Raw genomic sequence first — 15,971 nt, 5'->3', positions numbered from 1 at the left:
ATTTGTCGCAGCATTTCTCAGACCTGTAATGGAATGAGGATATGATGTTAGAAAAAGCTGATATGATAAAAGGAACATGAGATCAAAGATTCTCGTTTTCATTGCAGAAGGACTCCAATTATCTGCATTTGCCTGCCACCATGAACCTTCTCTTTAGACTTTCTAAGGTCTTTACTCCTCTCCCACCTTTCTTCTAACCAATCGCTGTTGATCTTTTTTAATTTTCTTTTGAAAAAAAACTACTGAAATTTCGATTTGACGCAGCTCTCACGAAATAATCAAAGCTGCCAATACAATTATTTCCAGAATCAAACCATGGTGTAAAACATTTCTCACAGAACTCAAAAAATGACACTGTATTCAAATCTGGTCATCATAATCTGGGGTAGTGTCCTCTGCCAGCCAAGCATTAGTAAATATTGTGAGATTAGTCTACATAGCAAGAACCATTCATCGTGACACAAGTGCATTTTGTACTTTTAATTAGATAAATTAAAAATTACAACTATATTCATACTAGAATTAAATAGATAAAAAATTATAACTTTTTGCTCCAAACATGTCTATTTTGCAAACATCATGCAACGATCGAGGATTTTATCCAAAAAACAAACTACCTAAAAATTATTATTTATATGAATTTTTGATGGATTTTTGGTTGTACGTAAGTATCCAAGATCTATTTACTATATAGATGATATGGCCTAAATACACACCCAATAAATCTTTACAAAGAGTTTCACAGCTTCAAACTTTTTACCAAAAATCTTATGAATATTATTCAGAAGGAAAATTCTTTGTGCACTGTATGCGGTGTAAAAATTTGACATAAGCGCACCGTCATATCCAATTGGTCCACATAGCCATCGCTTCCCAATGCGCATTTAATGCCAGCTGATCGATTTTTTTGTTTAAAATTTTATATGACAAAAATATCTTTTTTTAAAATTATGACATCTCTTTACAAAAAATTATAATATTCCTGCAGAAAATGTTAAACTGAAGTAGGGTATCATAATTTTTGTGAAGAGGTGTCATAATTTTTAAGAAAGTATCATAATACTGCACGAAGAAAAAAAATAATAAATATATGCAAAAACAGTCTTATGACATCCTTTTTAAAAATTATGATACCCCTCATAAAAATTATGACACCCCAGAAGATGTCATAATTTTTGTAAAAAATGTCATAATTTTTAAGAAAAATGTCATAATTTTTAAGAAGATATTTTTGTTATACAAAATTTTTAAACGAAAAAGTCGATCTACTGACATTAAATGAGTGTTGAAAAGCGATGGCTACGAAGATCAATCGACAAGACCATGCGCTCCGCATTGAATTTTCTACACCGCATGTGGTGCACAAAGAATTTCTCTATTTAGAAATGCGATGTGCTTGAGGAATTAAGGCCCATTATCAGAAAATTTGGAGATGTAGTCTGCTAAGAATTTTTTATCTGAAGAAGTTTTATGGAGGCAGAGTTTGAGCTTGTGGGTTAAAGAAGGTTATTTGGAATCTACCAAAAAAAAAAAAAAAAGGAAAAAAGAAGGTGATTTGGATATGGCTTTCTTTTTATAAAATGGCTAATGTTAGGAGGAGGTTTAATTTCACTAGTTAACTATTTATGGATGGAAGAGCTATTTCTGATGAACAGGGTTCTTTCTATCAACATTTTTATTCTTTCCATGGTATATCTGATGAACCTTCTGCAACAGATGAGTGGAGTGCTCTTTTTCCAGAGGGTGTGTTGACCTTGAAAGAATTGGATAGATCTTTCAAAGAGGAAGAACTAATGAAGGCTATTTCAAGCTTGGGGTGGAGAAATCTCCAGGACCTGATGGTTTTCCATTACTCGTTTATCAGAGGTATTGAAATCTTTTGAAAAAAGACACTATGAAACTCCTTGTGGAGTTTGAAAATGGTTTGCAATTTCAGTAATATATATTTCACCCATGTTGTTCTTATTCCAAATAATGGAGCTAATCTGGAAACATCAAAATATTGAATGGTATTTGCAAGATTGTAACTAAAGTATTGGCAAATAGATCTATTCCTATTCTATATAAAGTATTTGCAAGATTTGTGGAGTTTGAATAGTTTAGTGCTTGATAATCTCAGCTGCATTTGTTCAAGGTAGACTTATTCTAGATTGCTCTGCAGTAGCTCAGGGATAATTTCTTGGTGCTCAAAAGAAAAGAAACAATGGTGTTTTATTAAAAGCAACTTTTGAGAAGGTCTTTGATCATTGGGGTTCTTTAATTGGGTTGCTTCTTTATAGAGGGTTTTCTCAGATGTGTATGAATTGGATTCAAATTTCTCTCATGCCTGGCTTTCCAGTATTTTTCTTTGAGGGTCTCAATCAAGGAGATCCTTTCCCACCATTGTTGTTTGTTTTGGTGGCCGATGTATGGGGGCGACTGTTGCTGCTTGCTAACAACAGTGGTCTTGTGAGTGGTCTAGGAAATGTGGTTGAGAATGAAAAGATCGTTTCCCTTCAATTCCTAGATAGTTCTCAGTCCATGCTGATGGAGATAATCTTGAGCACATTAATAATGTTGCTTTTTTTCTTTTTTGAAGAATTGTCAGGTCTTCTATCATTCTAATGGATGGTGATCATTTGAATCTTAGTGTCTCTCTGCTGTGTTCATAAAGTTGGTATTTTTTTCCCATCAAGTATCTTGGTGTGCCTTCAAGACCGGCTAAACTTTATAGGACCTGCCTTCTGTAATAAGAATAGAAAGAAGCTTGGCTTGTGCCCTTCATGGGTAAAATTAATCTAAAAGGAGACCCATTTTGCTTTGTATGCAAAAATATGTACAGCTATTTCATTGCATGGCATACATACTTCTTTCCACCCAACAATTTATATGCTTGCTCTCACAGCGATATTACACTTCCTTGTAATGCTATTAAGAGAAGGTTACAAAAGCCATGGATCGAAGCACTATTTCTCACAAGTGCAAATCAAATTACAGGGGCTTGCATTTGAGGGGGGGGGGGGGGGATTACAGTGCCTTGAGAAAAGGGAAAAAGGGCCATAATAAGTTGAAGCATTTCTTGCTTGCACGCATTTGCAAATCAAATTACAGCACATTTGTATAGAGGGGACACATGAGACCAGTAGTAATCTTGATATGCCTCACACTCTTTCCAGTAATTGCATGACCTCTGATTCATTTGGCAAAGAAGGGATTGCTCCCTTCTTGGTAGTGGTGATTGCCCCACATGCATTGGAAAATCTCAGTACTTCCCTCAATTTCTTCTCATCCTGCAAACAAGAATACCTCCAATAAGTCTGGCACCTTGAGACATTTCAGGTTATTCTTGGTACAAAATTATGATGCCTGCCATGTTACTCACTTGCAAAGCTGATTTGTCCTCAACGATCTTGCGCAGCAATGAACCCATGAATGCATCACCTGCTCCTGTTGTATCCACCTGTTGGACAGCAAAGGATTCGACGACTCCATGGAAATCCTACAATTCAAGAGACAATAAATCTCATCATCATCATATGACCTCCAGCTGAAGAACCCATAACAATCCAACTCATGTGAATTGCTCATATATGCATTGATCTGAATTACACCTTTGCGTAGTATTTGCATCCCTTTTCTCCAATGGTGACCAAGAGAAGCTTCAAACTTGGATGCCAGAGCTTCATGGCTATCTCATCTTCGACCGGCGCCGCCTCCCCGGTAAGGAATTCCAGCTCGGCATCGCTGACCTTAATGATGTCAGCCTGGTCCCATATGCTCATGATCTGCTCTCGGGCCTCCGCCGGCGATGGCCACAGCAGCAACCGGAGATTCACGTCGTAGGAGAGTAGTGCACCGGCTTCCTTCGCCACCTCCATTGCCTTCAGATGCGCAGATCTGCAGGGCTCTGCAATCAAGCTTACTGATCCAAAGTGGAAAATTGTAGCCTGAGGATTCATCCATATAAGATTCAATGACCATAAGCACACATATCCAGTTTTTTCATAAAACTCAACAAAATTATTAATCACAAAAACAAATAACATAAAGTTACAATTCAGATCTGGACATCTGGTTATTATGACATGTTGAGGTGGTTGAGAGATAGCACAGAAGTAACCAATGTAATATACCAAGTAGCAGCTGAAATAAGAGATTGGCTTTATTAAAATATTTCATGTTTGAGGTGATTCATGTATCCTGTTTGGAAAAGCTAAAGCACAAGAATCCATTAATCACCCCCCCCCCCCCCCCAAAAAAAAAAAAGCCAAAGAAATCAAAATCGCATTCGGATTCAACAAAACAAAAACCATTAACAATTAATATGAAACTTTAAAAGCCAAAGAGACTTGATTACCTTTAAAAAGAAAAAAAAAAAAAAACAAAGGATACTTCAGAAAATTATTTAAAAAAGAAAAGAGTCTTTTTAAAATTCCAAAAAGAAGAGAGAGGAAAGGATGGGGAGTTGCTCACGCTTCTGATGAGATCAAGATTGAGCTCCGACTCGGTGAGAAGCATGTCGGCACTCGGGTTGCGGTAGAACATGAACTCGCGTTCGCCGTCTTCGCGGAGGGTGACGAAGGCGAGCGCGGTGCGCGCGCGGGAGTCGAGGGTGATGCCGGCGTCGACGACGCCGTTGTCGCGGAGGATCGCTACCAGCATGCGGCCGAACGGGTCGTCGCCGAGCTTGCCGACGAAGGCGGAGCGGCCGCCGAGCCGGGTGACGGCGATGGCGACGTTGGCCGGGGCGCCGCCGGGGGCCTTCAGGAAGCCGGGGGCTTCGGCCAGAGACACGCCGGCGACCGTCGGCACGAAGTCGATGAGCATCTCGCCGAAGCTCACCACCAGGCCTGGCTCGGCCTTGACGTTCTCCATGGCCGCATATAGAGAGTTTGGGAGGAAGAAAAGGAGAGGAGGAAAAAAAAAAAAAAATGGAGGAAGAAGGGCAGGAAGGCTTGAAGAGGTGGTGACGGTAAATAATAAGATAGAGGAAAGCAATGGGAGGGAGAGCGGTGGGTGGAATGGAGTGGTTAATCTGGCTGGTGTCTGTTTGTTGGATTTTAGTGATAAAAATTACATGGCAATCGAGGTGTTAAATCTTCTAGGAAACCGTGTCCGGTTCTGCAGACGGTTCCACTGTCTTTTGACCAGCCAAACAACCCTTTCCATTTCTCTCCCTTCCTTCTTTTGTTTTATTTACTTTTTCTTTCATTTTTTTTTTATTTTCTTTTCTTTCCTCCCTTTATCTCCTTTAACATTTTTTTTTTTCATTTATCTTCTCTTTTTAATATACATAAGTTTCGGAGCCCCACCCACTTCTCAATCCCATTTTGTAATATGAACAGAACAGGATGATAAAGATATCTCTATCCTGTACAGATTTAAAATCTTGCCAAGAATGATAGCCAATATAGTGTTATTATAATTTTGTTTGCTCGTGTGGATATTATTACTATATAAATTGAATAATGCTTTACCTGATAAAATATATATATTTGAAAATATTTTATTACATAATCATCTAGCTTAAAAGTTGAAAGTACATGATTACAAGGATTTAAGATTTTATTATTTTGTATAAGTCAGGGATCAGAGTAGCTTTTCTTTTGTTCTTTTGTAGTTTTAATGTATATGTTATAGATTTGGCTAACATGTATTGAAACCAATATATGCAAGGGTTGATCAAAGAAACAAAGAGGTTCGATATTAGGTTCGGGCTTAGGTGATACCGGAAAGCTACGGTAGATTAGAAAATAGTCCGGAAGCCTTAATTAAATAAGGTTAGTATTAATAAAATCTAAATAAATCTGAAAGAATCTAGTATTAAAACTGAGTTAGAGACCTTATCCCATCAAGATATATGATAAAAGATATTAACATCAAGATGAGTTAAGGATTTTATCCAATCAAAAGGTGTATTACAGGTATTATTCTTTTGCACCAAACCAAATCCCAGTATAAAGAATTTTTTTTCTTCCTTATTTCTAAAACTCTTTTATATTTTTAGCTGTAAGAAACATATATGGAAATATTTATGGGTAGGTCCAAAGAGTTCTACAACTATAAACAGATGTACCTAGCTACTGTAAAGAATATCTTCAATTGAATAAAATTTTTAATTCTATTTTTTATTATTGCTCCATCTTTTGTTACTATTCTTAAATAGATCTTTTATCTTAAGGAAAAAGATTAACATGTGCAATATTTTGGCATCAAAATTAGTCCAATGTGCTTATTTTGTGTTTTACATCAACATTAAATCATGGTTCTTCATAGCATTCTTAGACTCAGTGTCTCAATAGTAGAGATCGATTCAAAAGATGTGGACCTTGAATAGTTAGAAGAATAGATAATGGAATTATAGGTGGAGCTCAATCCTATAATTGGCTATGATCATTGTCTTAAAGGATCAGATAAGGACGATGATATGCCATTGAGAGCTTCTTCTAAGCATCTTATGAACCATTTCCACCATCATGCTCTGAATCATGGGTTGGTTCATCTTCTCTCACTTGATGAGAGTTTTGCAAGATCATAAAAGGTTGTTTAGCATCAAAGCCAAGCTTTCTGAGTTTCATGGGAGGCTTAATCTTGATGATTTTCTTGACTCAATCATCACCATCTAGAGATTTCTAAAAGTTATGGATATCCCTAACAACAAGAAGGTGAAAATCGTGGCCTTGAAATTATGAGACCGTGCATTTATGGAGCCGTCAAGTTTTGTTGAAGTTGCATTACAACTCAAGTCACATTGCAACTTAAGTTACAGAAGTTGATTTACAATGAAGCTAATTTCTTATATTTGGAGAAAAGTTGGAGAGAAAAGACAAGTATCTCTAATAGTCATTTCATTAAACATCATGCAAGAGGATGCTAGGTCAGCACACTTGGCATATGTGGAGATGAGGACGTTTTAGATGAAAATATTAGCATCGAAGCTGCTAATAGCGAGGGTCTGGGCATACACCTAGGTACCCATTAGGAGGCAGTGGGCAGCAATGTAATCTTAATTAAGAAGGGCTAGGAAGGTAAAAGAGAGAGGAGTGAGAGTGGAGGATGACATGGTGAACTCTGAGGTAAGAGAGATAGCAATGGGCCTCCTATAGGTGATAGGACCAACCATAGCATTGAGAAAAGCAAATGATGAGGGACTTAAGAATGAGGTAGGGGATTGAGGAGAGGAGAGGGGGAGGAGGACAAGGCAAGATTTGCTACAGTGAAGTTCAAGATCGAGGCAGCCAACCAAGCAAGTGGTAGCTCAGTTGGTACGAGCTTTAAATCCCATGCCTCAGGTCCATAGTTCGAGCCTGAGCAAGGCAAGGATGAGAGTAGGGAAAGAGTAGGACGATAGAAAATCTTTGTTTGTCCTACAACTATTTTGCTGTAAGCTGACCCAACGCAAGGTAGCTATGGTTTATATTCTAACGAGCAATATAACTTATAGTGTAGTTTATGTTTTGGGCATCTATATAACCAGGTGAGTTGGTCCATATCTACAACTTGAGTTGGATGACAGGACTCCAACCTCTATGTGGAGAGAGAACATCTAAGGGTCTCAAGTGGGTATTAGAAATACATGGATCAAAGAAGGAGAAGCATGTAGTGTTGCCACTTTTTTTGATAGATTACTCTTGCTTTCTTTATCAATCTTATATGAATCTTAGACAAGGCGAAAGAAGCATCATCGAGTATATGGAGTTTTCAAACTCTCTACTTTAGCATGCCCACATGAAGAAAAAGAACTCATGTAGCCCATTATCTCAATAGCTTATGTGTTTCGATTTATCATGAAATAGATGATCACACATGTGGCATGTGAATGATGTTTTATCATAAAGTGTTGCATGTAGAAAAGAAGCTGCAACGAGCTCGAACGGCAAGATAGGGAGCCACTGATGCACGTGCCACCATGCATGCTCTCCCTTCTTCCTCTAGAGATACCAACGTCCCAATTGGTATCTTTGAGCAACGTGACCACCGGCAACCCAACCATCACATTATAACTTTGAGCAACGTGAGATATCACGGACCATCATGCCTCAACTACTCTTATCTATGAAATAAGGTTTTATGCCATTATGCAAGCTTTGCAACATTGTAAGTCATACTTTTACCAACATGACTTTGTACTCTATTTTGATCTTGAGATATTGTCCTTAATGCCATTCACCACCTTAAATATTGACGTGGAAGATGCACTATAACAAATAAAGCCTATAGCACTGAAATTTTAGTGACACTTAGAAAAATATATTACTATAAATAGTTTCTAGTAACAGTTTTAATAAACATTACAAAAAATATCTAATATTACGATGGTTTATTAGAACTATTAGTAAAAATTATTTTATAGCGACGGTATCTTATAACCATTATAAAAGAATGTATTCTATAGTAACAATTTTAAAAAGCATTATAAAAGATATAAAATATTGTAATAGTTATTAACGAGTGTTGCTAAAATATTTTATGTTCCAATGGGATCTTATAGCTGTTACAAAAGATAATATCTTATAACAATAGTTTTAGAAACTATTGTAAAAGAATTATAATATTGCAACAATTTTATATAAGTGTTACTAAATATTCATTTATTACAATGGTACATCATAATTATAATAGAAGATGATAATTTATAGTAATAAAAATTAATACAATAGTTTATAATTTTATAGCATTTATTCATAGTTATTTCAAAATATTATTAAAAGTTGTTAATTGTATTGGTACTTCATTCTATCAATAAAATACTGTATTTTAGCTTGTAATATTTTTTTAAAATAATTGAAAGATAAAAATATATATGATATTGCAGGAATCAAAACTATGACTAAAAATAGAAAAAAAAATCAAAATTCAGAAAATAATATATACAACCCAATATCATAAAGAAAGAATATATTAAAATTAACCATATTTTATATAGTAACCTATTAACTTTAATATTTGTTTGAATGTGAGTATGCCTATATACAAATATATACATATAGATATATATATTTATGTCTATGTACATAGATGTATGGATTGGATCATTATCCTACTCCTAAATCCAAAAAAAAGGTCTGATTGAGTTTGTAAATAGGACTAAAAATAGATTTAATTATATTTTCAGTTCAAACCAAAATGATATTCAATCAAAGAGAAAGAAGATTTTCATCAATCCACTCAAGTCAAATCTCACAAAAAAAAAATTAAAAGTAGAGAGAAGAATTACAAAAATAGATCTGAAGTCCTATTTTTTTAATTGATTAATTTAAAATAAAGGTACATAATCTACATAGTCTCTATTTATAATAGTGAGATTCGTTCTTACATAATTTAGATCAGATTTTTTTTCTTAATTATATTAGAACTCTTTTACCTGAAATAGATATATCTCATAGAATTAATATTAAAAAAGATAAAATTTTTCAAAAGATAGATTTTGAAGTTTATATCAATTTTATCTTTTATTGCTCCATTGAATTTTTCTTGGATTGAAAGCTATATATAATCAAAATTGTATTCGAAAGAAAATTTTTTAGTTTAACCAATTTGTTTAGAGCCCTAATCACTAGGGGTGCTATCTCCCATGGGAGGGACATTACTACGTAGATTTTAAAAAATAATCTGATTTTTAAAAAAAAATATCAAAATCGGATGTCATATAACCAAATTATGGTCTTCATAATTTTGAATTTGCAACTTAACTTTCTGATGTGAATGATCTTGCTCCTGATTTAATTTAATTTTTAAATAGATTGGAACTCATATGTGAGTATTTGCAAGTTTGAGTCAATCACCTAGAAACTTTGGGTCCAAAATAAAATTTAGTTGGTTTTAGTCATAGTGTCTTTTAGAAATGTATGTATTTGTGTTGGTTCGATTTTTGGGTTGGATATATAATATGTAATATATTAATTATATATAATTATTTATTATATAATCATAACAAACTATTAACCATTCATTTATAATTCTAATGAATTATTAGTTTTGAATAAGATATTAATTTTTTTTGTTGATACAAAATAAGGTGCCCGGTATTTCAACCAATTAGATCATGCCATGCCAAGTTTTGTAAGAGCTAATGAATGCAAAAATTTTTGATAGTTTTTTTAAAAATTTTGTAACAAGGACAATATCATATTTTATTATAGTTGAATAATTATAGCTCATTTCTTTATTATGATTTCTGCACCTACTAGTTTATTTTAACTTAAGATTATTTCTTATTACATATATATTTTTGTAGTCACTAGATAGATGTAGTTAAGGAATGACCATCCGATTTTTTTTTTTCACAGTATTTATTTTAAATATGATTTTATATAAATTTTCTTAATTTGTTCTAAAAGATGACTGTCTTATTTAAGTCACCTATATATATAAATGCTAAGAGTTCCCTCCTTGGTACGTGTGCAATTTTTCATCATCCCATACTTTTTGATCGATTTAAAGATGATTTTTTTAAGAGTGTCCTTTTCTTTCTATGGAATTTTTTATTCTAAGAAAGAACCATCAGATTAAGATCACCTAATAGTAAGTGCACTTTTTTTTTAGTGTCCATCATAAAATAAAAATCTCCCCCTACAAAGAAAACTGCCCCTACCAAGGATAGCATAACAAAACAAATCACTCCACTTTCTAAGGAAATTCCCATTCCCTATTATCCCACTTTCTAAGAAAATTTCCACATCCCATGTGGTTGTGTTTTCGGCCTTGAAAGAGACCCATTCTAGAAAAATTCTCACTCCCTATTTTCTTGGATTTTAGGCGTATGAAGAAATATCCATTCTAGAAAAATTTTCACACCCCATTTTGTTGGTTTTTAGGTGTTTAAAGAGATCCATTCTAAAAAAATCCCCATGCCCTATTTTCTTAGGTTTTGGGCATTTGAAGAGATATCCATTCTAGAAAAAACCTCATGCCCCATTTGGTTGGATTTTAGGCATTTAAAAAAGACCCATTGTAGAAAAATTCCCATGCCTTATTTTCTTGGGTTTTAGGTGTTTGAAGAGATCCATTCTAGAAAAATTTCCATGCTCTACTTTTTTGCCACGAAAGTCACGATTCTGCATTGAGAATAAGTTCTAAAAAAATTATCTTCTTCCCTAACACATCTTCAACCAAGAAGAGACATCTTTTCTATCTTCTTTGAGTTCCAATAATAGGGAGGGATAAGAGTCCACCATAATTTTTGAGAATTTCTAGATTTCAACTAGAAGATCAATTGCTTGATAGATTTTAGGGATGATGCTTTAAAATTCTTATTTCCTTCTTACCATTTTAAGATCCCTTATTGCTATAATTATAAAGAATGCCCCTCTTATGTGTTTTTGCTTCATAGGGTTGAATGATGAAAAAAAAAGGAGAAAAAGCAAAGACCTATGTAGTGAAGGACTTAAATTTCCATCCAAAGTCCTCTCTTGACACTAAGTCATAATTTCATCATTAAAAAATTATGATATCTTTTGCAGAAAATCATAATTTCAATGTAGGATGCCATAATAGCAATACAGGATGTTATAATTTTTTCAGAAAGGAAGAGACATTTTCTTCATTCAAAATTTCAAATGAAAAAATAAAACTACGGACATTAAACGCATCTTGAAAAGCGATGGCTACATGGTCCAATAGGACGAAGCGGTATACTTCACGTCAGATTTTCTAGTGCGGGTAGTGCACAAAGAATTCCTCTTGAAGCTATTATGGGCCTCTCGCAAGGTTACTTGGACTAAGTTGATATAACGGCTTTAGGTTTAGGGTCTTAGATAACTACATAGATCAGGTTACCAAGCCCTACATGAGTAGTTGAGAATTATGCTCCTCTTAAATTCTGATTCTCACCTATTTTCATACTCGATTGTTTTCCCTCTCTCCTCTCTACTCTCCATACTCTAAATTTTTTAGGCAACCGAAAGGGTCTTTGGGTAGAACCTTCATGCAATTATGCTCATAATAGAGAGCTTCATGATAAGCTAGATTCATCGTACATTGGGGATGATTTCGTCTTATACGAGAAGCAAAATTTATTCCTAGATTAATATTTATGCACACCTCACTCTAAGCATTCTTCTCCAATTTTTCTTGTATTACTTAACTTTGTCGTTAGTTAAAATATTTAAGTTTTTCTATATACAACTACTAAGAATTTGTAGCATAATTTTTAAATAATTTCTAGCATATATTTTATTTATTGAAGGATACTTAGGTCCTATTTGGTTAAGCTTTTGAAAAGCCAAAAAGCACTTTCTCATCCTCCAAAAATATTTTGGATGGTTAGAGTATGTTTGGTAAAAAAATATGAAAGCTGTTTTAACTTTATCAAAAAGCTGAAAATATCTATTTGAGAGAAGCTCTATTTTAGAGCTTTCCCCCAAAAATACTTTCTAAGTTACATCGAGAAGCTATTTTAATCTTATAAAATTTTATATTTTGACCAAAATACCTATGAAACAATCCCATAATTATATTTATATCCTTATAAAATATAATGCATGAAATAATTTTTAGGAATCTTAACACAGAAAAAGAACTCTAATCATCCTCAGCTCCTTACTTTTATAAACAGTTAGGATATTTTTTCTGTACAAAAAAAATTTATCTCGGCTCCTATTTCTATACAATTAAGATATTCTTTCTTATTTCTCTCTAATTGTTTAAGATTATAGATATTTTTTAAATTTTTTTGAATTTATCTCTTTTTGCCATCATTTTTTTTCATGATTGATTTTTTGTCCTTTCCGTATCCTTCTTTTCGTCTTAATTATGGCAGTAAGATTTTCTTCTTTAACTTACCATCATATGTCTTACCCCATTTTTTATTTCCGTATCCATCTCTTTTTCTCTATATTTTCTTTCGTACATGATGACAAGTGAGAGTCTAGAGTCCAAATCCATCTTTTTGTATTATTCCTTTCTATTTTGATTGAAAATCTAGAGTCCAACTTTTTTAATATAACTCCAAAGTCCCATTTTAACTGAGTCTATTTCTATTTTAATTATTTTTTATTTTTATATATGAGATAAATGAGAACCTAAGTATTAAATAATTATATTTCGTTATAAAAATGGAAAGGATGTGGAATGTTCTGATCTAATATCATTTTATATTTATGAGATAGGATTTTTTTTTGTCTTTTTATATGTATTGTCATTGTTAATAGGTTATATATATATATATAAGGCACTGTTCTAGATGTTGGATGTTTCTATTGCTATGCCATGATATTATTATTATTATTTTTGATAAAGGTGAAACTTATATCTAGTAGTTCCTAATGTAAATTTTTTATATTTGTTGGATGTACTAACCTAATGTTAATTCCTCTTTATAAGACAAATTCTTGGCCTAAGGTGGCAATAGAAGGATTTGTTATTAAATTGACTACACGCGTACACACACACAAATATATATATGTGTGTGTGTGTGTGCGTGCGTGCATGTGCGCACGAGAGTGTATTTGAATTGGATACATTTATATTTGCTTTATAAATTATTTTATAAAATATTATTGAAATCATAATTTATGATCGACAAAATATTTTATATCTTTGTTGTTATATTGTAATAAGAAAGAAATATCGAAGAAGTGTCAAAATATGTTTGCTGGTTCATCAACCTAAGATGACGAGAAGAAGAAGATAGTTTGGAATGATAAATTAATAGAGTTTATCGATATATGTATTGGTGAAGTTGAAGCTGGTAATCGTCTAAGAATATATTTTAATAGGCTAAGATGGGCCAATATAATTAAAAAATTTAATGAAAAGATTGGAAATCAATACGATGACAAATAATTCAAAAATACATGGGACAATCTGAAAACAAACTAGAGCATCTAGGTGAGATTGGTAGTAAAAAAAATAGGACTTGGATAGGATCCTATTAGAAACATAATAGATGCACCGGAGGCATAGTGAAAAAAATGTTGCAGGTATAAATAATAGTATATTGATGTTTATAAAATTTTTTATATTATAATTTTAAAATACATATTGATAATTATATATCTTTAACTTACAAGAAATTTCTAACACAGCTAAGTTTCATGAAGATGGTTTATAACATACCATGAAGTTAGATAGGTTATTTCGAGATACTAGTAAGATAAGAGGGGGGGCTTGGACACCAACTTTATCAATATAGGAGAATGTTGAGAATATATTTGGAGCTCATGATAGGTTAGACAGAGAAAATATTGATATGTTTGAGAGTTTATGTGACTCGATTGAAAATTCTAATCTAATTGTACATGGAGTTGATGACCTTTCACTGATATAAATAATATTAACCCTACCGCTACATCTTATCCTACCCATGAAAAAACAAAGAAGAGAGTTACTCCTAAGAATCAAGATAAGAAATGCAAGAAGATAAGAGGTGCTGCATAATTATCTCAGGAGTTTAATCATCTTGTTGATGTAGTGGAGAGGAGTATAATGCCATTTAGAATAATTGATAAGCTTGAATGTAACATTCATGAGGTGATGAAAGTGATGCATATGATGCTTGAGATGGGAGCACAACACGAATTGCTTCTATTTGCTACTGAAGTGCTCCTTAAAAGAGAGTATAGAAAGATGCTTGTGCCTCTCGAGGATACCCATTTTCAGATTAAATAGCTCAAGCGAATATCAAATCTACGAAACTAATTTTTGATATATTAGCATAATGATATATTTTTTGTAGTTTTAATTATGAACATTTATGTTGGAATTATGGTGGATTATATGTATCTTGGATAATGTATTGTGAATATTATGACTATTATTGATATTATAGATGGTATCTATATTGTTTATGTTATTTGTATTTTAAGTCTTTATGTTTTGTATTGTTTGTTTTTTTGTTATTGATATTTTATTTTTTTACATAATATTCTCTATATAGATATGGATAGTACTGACAACAGTTCTAAGAAAAATTATTTTAGTGAAGATAAAATAGTTAATGATAATAAATTTTATACATTTATGACTACAGCTGTACTAATATGGCTAATGAATATTACTCAAAATATATTGATAAAGAGCCTCATAGGACATCTTATCAAATTAGATATAGATATGTATTAGAGATTCTACAAGATAATCCAGATAGATGTCAATAACAATTAAGAATAGAGAAATATGTATTTATGGATCTATGTAAGGAATCGAAAGACAGATATGGTTTGAAAGGTTCTACAAATATTTCTGTTGAAGAGTTGGTAGTCATATTTTTAATGATTCTAGAACATGATTTTGAGAATAGAATGGTTCAACAAAGATTTCAACATTCAAGAGAAACGGTTAGTAGATATTTTACTCATGTCTTAAATGATGTTTTAAAAATGATCAAGATATTATTAACCCATTTGATAAATAGTTCAAGAATGTTTTTCATAAAATTAGTGATGATAATCATTAGTGGTCTTAAGAATTGTATTGGAGTAATCGATGGTACCTATGTGGTAGTAAAAATTTTTCCATCTAAGTAAATACCATATATTAGTATTTGACATGTGTTTTATTTTTGTTTGGACTAGATGGGAGGATACTGCTCATGATATTCGTATTTTCTTAGAGGCTATATGTAGAGAAGAGATCAACTTTCCACACCCACTTGGAGGCATGTACTTTTGTTAAATATATTACAATGGTAGGCATATATTTTACCTTTCATGCATAAATGTTAAATTCTAACTTATATATATTTATGTAGGTAAATATAACTTAGTGGATGCAGTATCCTCACATGTCAAAATATATAGGGCCTTACAAAGAAAAAAGATATCATCTACTAGATTTTCGACATAGAAGTCAGTCAAAGGGTATATGTGAAATCTTTAATCATATACATTCCTCACCGAGATATACTATTGAAAGAGCATTTGGATGTTAAAAAAGTAGATAGAGAATATTGAGTACAATGCCTAACTTTTCTTATTATAAACAAGTTCAAATTATGATGACTTTCTTAGCCATTCATAACTTTATTAGGAATCATGAAATTAAAAAATTCG

General features: G+C 32.7%; 1 protein-coding gene and 2 pseudogenes across 1 annotated transcript; 2 read left to right on the top strand and 1 right to left on the bottom strand.

Moving 5' to 3' along the window:
- Positions 1-2,846: 2,846 nt before the first annotated feature.
- On the bottom strand, positions 2,847-4,913 carry LOC105034299 (fructokinase-1-like). The gene is made up of 4 exons (XM_010909392.4): positions 4,453-4,913; positions 3,591-3,926; positions 3,362-3,478; positions 2,847-3,269 (listed from the first exon to the last, which is right to left on the bottom strand). Exons 1-4 carry the CDS (start codon positions 4,852-4,854, stop codon positions 3,141-3,143), a joined length of 984 nt encoding a protein of 327 aa, XP_010907694.2. The 5' UTR covers positions 4,855-4,913; the 3' UTR covers positions 2,847-3,140.
- Positions 4,914-7,040: 2,127 nt separating this feature from the next.
- Positions 7,041-14,619, top strand: LOC140851183 (uncharacterized; annotated as a pseudogene).
- A 240-nt stretch (positions 14,620-14,859) lies between these two features.
- LOC140851182 (uncharacterized) lies at positions 14,860-15,594 on the top strand (annotated as a pseudogene).
- The last annotated feature ends 377 nt before the right edge of the window (positions 15,595-15,971 follow it).

The sequence above is a fragment of the Elaeis guineensis genome, chromosome 8 (assembly GCF_000442705.2).
Source record: "Elaeis guineensis isolate ETL-2024a chromosome 8, EG11, whole genome shotgun sequence".
In the NCBI taxonomy this organism is placed as follows: domain Eukaryota; kingdom Viridiplantae; phylum Streptophyta; class Magnoliopsida; order Arecales; family Arecaceae; genus Elaeis; species Elaeis guineensis.
The sequence above is the reverse complement of the archived record's forward strand: the minus strand, read 5'-3'. Positions and strand labels throughout refer to the sequence as shown.